General features: G+C 30.3%; 1 protein-coding gene across 1 annotated transcript; it reads right to left on the bottom strand.

The window, feature by feature from the left end:
• Positions 1-4,686: 4,686 nt before the first annotated feature.
• Positions 4,687-6,143, bottom strand: LOC119662678. The gene is made up of 2 exons (XM_038072365.1): positions 5,576-6,143; positions 4,687-5,498 (listed from the first exon to the last, which is right to left on the bottom strand). Exons 1-2 carry the CDS (start codon positions 6,060-6,062, stop codon positions 4,747-4,749), a joined length of 1,239 nt encoding a protein of 412 aa, XP_037928293.1. The 5' UTR covers positions 6,063-6,143; the 3' UTR covers positions 4,687-4,746.
• Positions 6,144-8,700: the final 2,557 nt, after the last annotated feature.

Here is an 8,700-nt window from a genome sequence, read left to right as displayed (position 1 = left end):
TCTCTACAAGTAACAAAAATATTATTTTATATGCATATAATTATATATATATAATGCAATGACGGTATTCACTCATAAAAGAGATCTTGCAAAGTCATTGCTAGGTATACGAAATACTGAAATGCACAGATAACACGAGCTTGCAATGGGCAATAACAAAATACACGCATATAGTTTCTTGCAATTGCTTGCAATCTTACTATACTTAAACTCATTCCTATACTTAATATGGATTCCAGGGCACAGCGGATTTGAGGGAAACGAAAAAACAGATGAACTAGCGAGAAAAGGGTCGGCCTCATATTATATTGGACCACAACCATTCAACCTTCGTGGAGCTTTTTCAAACTTAAAACTAATGAGTGGCTGGAAAGAGTAGCTCAGACTGATTGTGATAATACAATTGCCTGCGACAAGCCAAAGAATCCATGCCGTTTCGATCAAAAGCCAAAACTAGGGAGCTACTTATGCTGAACAGAAGTGGTATCCGACTTGTCACAAATTCCTCACTGGTCTCTGCGGAGTTAAAAAGCATCTATCGAATCTAGGTATTACTAAAGACGATAGCTGCAGACTTTGTTGCGAAAAAGAGGAAACAGCAGAACATATTTTGTGTCACTGTGATAGTCTTGCCAGACTCAGTCTTCGGTACTTATCCACTGCCTATCCGGATATAACGGAATTAGGCAACATTTCTCCAAAGGACATATTTCCATTCTTAACTGCTACTCGTCTATGGAACTGAAGTGGGTATGCCACAATAATCCTCAAAGGATGCAGTGACGCGGTGACAAGTTCCCAACCCATCCCAAAATCTAATCTAATCTAATACTTGAACTCATGTATTTTACTAACTTACTGCTGTCCTTCGTTCCTAAGTGGAGCATAAGACCTCCTTTATATGTGCTTGCACAATAATCAAAATGACAGAAAACAGCTCTTTTGATATCTCTTGCTTCTCATGTGCATGTGGTATGCTGCAAATACAGCTGTTTTGACATTGCAATTCTGCAACAGATGTGTTCTTGCACTCTTGCAATTTTAGTATAGTAAACCTGCATTTCGTGCACCTTGCAATGACTTTGCTAGAGAGAGTGAATATTTCCAATGTGTTGAAGCTCAAAAAGTAATCAGCGTTAAATTTTGAATTAATTAACATTATAAATTCTTACTAAAAGTAGCATAAATAATGCCATTAAAAAAGGTTTAACAATGTTTTAGCACAATAAGTGAATAAACAAAAAAAACATAAATAAAAATATAAATCCAAAATAATGAAAAGCAATACATAATTTATATTCGTAATCGTTTATAAATTTATTAAGTATTTTTGAATAATATATCCAGAAGTTATAAATAAAAACACTACAATACATAATTTAATAAAATTTCATTATAACATTTGCTGATAAATTATGAGACCAAATAAAGTCTTCAAATAAATTATAAGCATCTGAGTTCGATATTTATTTATTGTTAAATAAAAAAAGTAAACATGAAACTCTACACAATCCTTGTGGTTACCGTAGCAATTTAATATACATCTCTCTTTATGTTTAACTACATCTACTTTAATCTTTTGTTTTTAATCTTCTGTAGAGTTATTTTCTTCAACATTGAAAAACTGTGATGCCCTACCATCTTAAAAGTCTTATAGTGCTCATCATTAATTCTACACGAAATTAGAAAGCAGAGACTTGTTATTAAATATAGAATCTCTTTGAAAGGATATGTTGACTCAGACAATTCGAATGAAGTATTGGGTGGAAACATAATAGCTAAGTGACGACTTGGCCAAAACATTGTGTGAATTCCTATACCAGATTAAAGTACATATGAACTTATCCATCAAACTATCAGATATCTAGGTATATATCTAAGATCTAAGTAACTCAGAACGTCAACTTAATCTAGAAAATAATGAGAATTCGTATCACATTTGATATTCCTGCCCGATATCTCATCTCAATCGAGAGACCAATATTTTCATTAGCAACTTTTCTATTGAAGACATTTGGGTCTTAAAATATTGTAAATGTTTAAAATCACGAATTTTTTTTTTGACTTGAAATTGATTTATCCGCTATTATTTTATTTCAAAGCTGTTTCAGTCTAGCTCTTGCAGTTTTGAGTTAGCGATTTTTAATTATTAAACGCTCAACTATTTTATCTACAGTATTTCTATTACTGTTTGAAATTACATTTTAATCTATTGTTTTATCCATTTACTCTCTTGTAATGAAATTTCTCAGACCTCAACTCAAAAAATTCTGGCACCTATAAGAGACTGATGCAAATCCGTAATACAGATGTCGTAGCGTATCTGAGATGTCTAATTGGCGAGAAATAAACTTACTCATTTTGTTTTGGACTTAACATGGTTACAAAGTACAAAAATTACTTACACAAACTTTGCAAATCGAATATTTGGTCCAGCCATTCTTCATCTTTTATGCACCCACATTTTTGTTTTCACGCGCAAGTGAAACAAAATTTCCTCAAATGCCATTAGCGTTAATGTTCTAAACTCTAAACTTGATGTAAAAGTTTTAGGCTTTAATGGGTTTATTTGTTTTTCCGCCATTTTTCATCTATTTCCTTACATTTATTTTACTTGATTTGATTTTTTTTCTAATTTTTTCATTTTGCCATTGTTTTATATGCCCTTTAACTAATTTATTTTTTCTTCTTGCAACATATTTTTGTAGCCGCAGTACACTTCACAAAACTTTATCTGGCAACTGTAAACTGCAAAAGAATTACTTAAAATATCTTTTCTTGAGATACTAAACTCGATATTCCACAAACAAATGAACTTCATTCCTACATTAAAGATTTTCAAGGAAAGTAAAAGTGGTTGAGTGTAATTTAAAGAGAACAAAGATTTTTCTAAAAATTTTATATGCCACAAACTACTCTAAAGAGAAGTCCAAGAAAATCCCTCGTATTTTTGTTTTCTTTGCAAAATATACACAGCATGTAGGAATACTAAAGATCTTTATGAACGACCATATAAACATTTTGACTACTTCACCACATTCAAGCTGGTATAGCAGAGTTGAAGCCATGTATGAGTTTTTCCCAGCGACTTTTTAGTCTGAAGTCTTTGTTTATTAAAACTAGAATAAAACAAATAAACAACAAAATGCAGAAAATATTTAATATTTTATTAACATATTTAACCAATTTGAAACACTCGAAACGTATTAATATCCTTTCAATATTATGTTAAAAAAAGCAGTACAGCACTTATTCAGCGTACCCATTTAATCTGAGCTATATACCTGAAACTCTTAGAATCTCTCACAAAAATATGTTAGCACAAAAAAGCTACTTTTCAGCAGTAATCCAAAATGATATATATAATCGCTGAGTAATAAAAATTTGATTATAATTTAAAAAAGATATATTTACTAAGAGTTAACTTTTTTTTTGACATTATCTTCATGCCGAAGATAATGTCGTTGTACAAGTAACTAAAGAAATTTTATGGTGGAGGCTCATTTTTCATAATCAACCAAACACTGAGAATCAAACAAAGTCTATACAAAAATAGAACTTCAGTTCAAAAATCCTTTTTATCTCAAAAATAGTTCATTCAAATACCTTAACTTGTGTATCAATGTTTAGACCAATAAATATTCTTTAAGTCTATATATAGTACGAGTATAAGTCAGATTCTAACAAAAATAGATGCTTTTAACGTACAATAGCTATCAGTGTCTGATGTAATCTATCTGAAGTAAAAGATTTTTTAGAGTCTTGTTTAAAGAAGTTTGCCGTCAGTTCCCTTGACTGTTCCATTAATGTGTTGTGTGGCATAAATAATTCTGAGACCTTCATATTGTATATAGTATATAGTATTTTATCGTATACAAATACAGGGATTTAATTATTAAACCATTACTAGCTTCAATCAATTATTTTAAAGAATGGCCGTCATTTTTAAGCCCATATATAATGATAAAATCTCACCACATGATTGTGTTCTAGTCACTTCTATAAATATGTTTAAAAAATGATTCAGATTAATATAGATAATCTTTAAAAGAAAATTTTGTTAATTGCAGAATAATGATATATTTCATTCGAAAAAGGCTTAGTTACAATTCAGATTATTTTATGACACCCTAAAGTGTATGAAAACTATTATAAGAAATAAATACAACATCCATTGAATTTTGTGGACCATTGCATTAAATCTCTGACAGATAATTTAATTGTAAAAAAAAAGTTTCTATTGCCACAACATTTTAGATAACTGCTAAACTAGAGATTGTTCATCCTTACAAGTAAGGTGAAGAGTTTTTTCTTAGGAGAACAGGTCTAAGTTTGTTGGCACATTATTTGGCAGATTCCACGATTTGTGTTGGTATGTCAACATGACGGTTTAGTTTGAGAAGATAAAACTACTATGCTTAAAGGCTGATGGTACCGTTAGTCATATTCTGAAAGTACCTTAATATGTCGGGAGGCGAATACGACGTCAGAAGGTTCCATTCCCATCTGATATGTAATCTTTAATAAAAGATGTTATAGCCTTCATTTGATAAGCTGAATGTCTCTGGTTAAGTACGGGTTGTTTGTAGTCTAAAATGATTTACAATAATCGCAATACTTTCGTTCATTGGGAGTTAGTATGCCTTTGATGTCTGTTTCTGTTTTTTGGCAGAAAAGAAAAATTCGAAAAATTTAATTTTTTTTATTAAGAAAAAAATGTAAAATGTGTGTTCTAAAACAGAGAATTTAAGCTTTGGTTATTTTATATCTGGTCATTATCTCATGAGATAAGTTTTTTAATTTCATTACAGCAATATTTATTTTTCGTTCCACCATTTTTTCTTCTTTTTCAGCTAATATCAAGTCATGCTTTACCTCTACATATTGAGCCACACTTGGCGCATCAAAGTGTTCCAGCTTTTCCCTTAATTTAGTTATGTTTCGAATATCTTTATTATATAAATTTGTTTGTGCTATTAATTCAACTTTGAACTTCTCAATTGCATTCCTTATATCATTTAATTTTGCATCGCTACTCATTTTGTCCTCACGAACAGAAATAAGTGCTTCTCGTTCTTGATTCATGACTCTGTTAACAAGACCTGACATATTTTTTATTTCTGTGATGTTAACACGTCGTTCCTTATATATTCGACGATATCTATTTCTGCGTACCACGAGCAATTCAAAATCATTTTGAGTTGTACTAGGTGCTAGAGCTTCTTTCAATTGTAGCTCATGTGACTTAGCAAAACAGCCCTCCTCTATTGTATTCCTGCGCAAACGAATACCTAATATGAGCGAATTAGCTTTATTGAACCAATTATTTGTAAATTTTTTTAATATATCTAATAGAACTTTTTCTTTTTCTGCATGTTTGAAGCTAATATTACTTTTGTCTATTATCTGCTGAAATTTTCTTTGAGCTTCTTCCGCTTCTTGAGTTGTAATATCTAAGTCGATGACAATGGCGTTTAAAATTCGTATCTCTCGCATACCTTGCAAATCATTTAATTATTATTTACTCTTTTATAATTGTTTCTCAAATAATTTTAATAAGAATTAAATTACTTACCACTGATGCGATTCTTTTTCGAGGACTTCTCTATTTCACTACAAAGTTTTTCAGTAAGTTCAATCTTGGTGCGATATTTTACGTGGTATCGTATTGACAGACGCTCATCACAGCTTGTTGAACGTGTTATAGAGCTCAATTCTAGACCCATCCTAGAAAAACTTGCCCTTACTCTTTCATAGCCCTTCAACATTTTTGGATCGTTTTTTCTAAAAAAGTCCTCCAAAACAAAATTTTCAACTTTAGTAAACATGAGAGCATTACTTATATTCTGAAGAGCGGTGTATAATTCTAAGGCGTCGAATTGATCCAAGTGTTTTACTTTGCCATTTGAGTTTAGTGATTTGTAGACATCCAGTTGTAATCGAATAACTAAGGTCTGCACTATAGCATCGATTTGATTTGAAGTGACAGCTATCGACCTTATAATTGTACTGGCCTGTGTGGACGTTGATGGAAGCGATTGTTCCGAATATATAGACGACATATTTGCTCAAGTAAAAAAGTATAAATTTACAAATTTGCAAAAAGTATGAAATTATGCAAAATATAAAAATTAAAAAATATATCAAAATAATTAAAAAAATCCTAAAAAAATAAAAAAGATTAAAATGCAAAAAAATTGTAAAAAATTCTAAATAAAATTTAATTCTATATGAAGAAACTTTTGAAAAACTTTTAGTTTGAACTGAAACTGCAACGTTACTAGATGTTACATGCAATGCCTAAAAAGTATTAAAATTGTCTTAAATATACGTATAGTACATGCTTTATATATACAATGTATATATACGTATTCTTGCAAATGAATTACATACATATATTTAACAATGTGCAACTTTCTGTAAAGTCTGACTTCCAGAAGACTCGTTACAGCTAGCGAATTGTGAAGGTGTTCTATTGCACCTGAGTTTTCCATAAGTCCATCTTATCTGCCATATCCCACGTTTGCTAGGAAAAGTGCTCTGTAACCCCGTATGGATTTTGTTGAGGTGAATGGGTTATTCACCCTTTAATACAGTTATATTCTTAAATCCATCAATTGTGTAAGTAAGCTAAGGAAACTATCTGCAGAGATTGCACGATAGATGCATAGGTCAAAATTACTTTTTTAAATCAATTTAAAGTACTTTGTTTTCTAGTTCTGGTACAAATTATCATTTGCGCTTTGAGGAAAGCGCCAACTTTGGAGAAATCTTTCATTTGAGTAAAAAAATTTAGGTATTGACTGGTATATAAATATTTGGAAAAAAATTAGATTATTTGTGATGCAGTTGGTATGGCAGTCACTATGTACTAGTATCAAGATGACGGATACGTTGTTTTGTCTACTTAGAGATGATTTCTAAGTCTATGAAAATTTTAAAAGTATTTTGTAATATTTTAGACACTAGAAAATTAATGAGATATTAAAGCAATAATATTAACAACAAAACTCCAAAGCGCGAACACGCAAGTCAAGTATGGCTTTATGTAAGTTGGTTAATGAACGCTGACGCTGAGCTTTAAATTTGGCAGGGCACGTCTCAAAAAATCAATAATGAATAATAAAATACAAGAAATGTTTCCAAGACCACTGATGATGGGTATTTGGTAATGCTCGAAACAACTGTATGGTCAATTAAAGAAAGTAATATGAAAAAAATTTTTGTTGTAGTTTATTACTTTTCAAAATCTCCCTGGTATGAGTATTCGCATAAATTCTTCTAGAGGTGAAAGAAAAGTCAACGAGTCAAAGTTCATTTTCTCAAAGTATTTACAATTATCAATAGCTTGCATTCTTTTTAGCATTGATATTTGGAGATTATTATATTATTAGCGAAAGTAGCTTTAAATAACAATTAAGTAATATCATTTTACTTTTCGATATTCACACGCACTTCAAAAATAAAATCTGAGCAGTGCTTATAAATTGCATCCCAAAAGTGGGAATACGTAGTCCAAAGGATACATGAAAGTGAAATCAAAAAGACAAAAAAAAAAAAGAAAATAAGAAAGTAAATATATAAAATTTACTTAAATATATATATAACCGAAATTATCTGAAATGCTGAACTAAAAAGGACAACTTAAGCATACACCATTTCGAAGGATATGCATAGAAATCCTTCTAATGTTGATAATCGAATATGTACATAAATATATTTACATTTACTTTATTTATTGTTTATGTACATATATGCTTAGTATGTATATATTCCCCCAATTTTCCCACTCATTGAAATGTATTGAGTTTGTTTAGTTTTTTTTCGTCCTCTGCCACTTCAATTTGGTATTCTACATCACCATCATCTCGGAAAATCGCTTATCTAATACGCTTGGGAAATTAATTTAATAGTGAAATATAAAATGCAAAAATACACAATTTCCGAATTTAGCATTTTTGGTTTTTTTTTATTTTTGTTTTTGTTTTTGGTTGATTTTCCTTTTTGTTATTTAAGCAAATTGTTAGTTTCCACTTTTTAGTTGCGAAATTTGATTTTGTTAAAAAATCTCTAGAAAACTTATTTGTGGAGGAATAAAAAGCTTGAGTGAAGTAACTCGTTGTTCAATGCCTTAAGGACATTAGCATTATTAAAACAACAAAACATGCTTATCTAAAAAAAAACAAAATAAATAACTTAATAACATTACAAACTAGAAATCACTATATAGTATCATATATATGAATAAGTTATCTTCTAAATGTCTTAGTTAGTTGCATTGAACTTTCCCAACCAGTTTTTGAGTTTTCGCTGAAAGACAGATTGGCTCACATCCAATTTGACGTCTTCGTTTAATGAGGCCCTCAGTTTTCGTCTTTTTAGCACTGGAACTGACCATAAAGTCACTTGATTGCTGTGTTTTCCATGACTTTCTCACAGAAAGAACATTGTGAAGGGTGGTGATTGGAAACTTAGATCTGAATTAAAATTAATAATTTACATTGAACAAAATGTGAACGATTGTGTACGGACTTTCAGATTATACTCACAGATGAAAAAAAATAAAAAAACAGAAGGATTCAAATAGAAATGAAAAGACATTAACAAAAATTTTAGTTAATTCATTGAAGTTTGGCTGACCATACATCGCTTTTTCGAGTATGCGAATATTGTATTGGCAATATTCAAGCTTTTAAATAA

The sequence above is a fragment of the Teleopsis dalmanni genome, chromosome X (genome assembly GCF_002237135.1).
Source record: "Teleopsis dalmanni isolate 2A chromosome X, ASM223713v2, whole genome shotgun sequence".
Classification (NCBI taxonomy): Eukaryota; Metazoa; Arthropoda; class Insecta; order Diptera; family Diopsidae; genus Teleopsis; species Teleopsis dalmanni.
The sequence above is the reverse complement of the archived record's forward strand: the minus strand, read 5'-3'. Positions and strand labels throughout refer to the sequence as shown.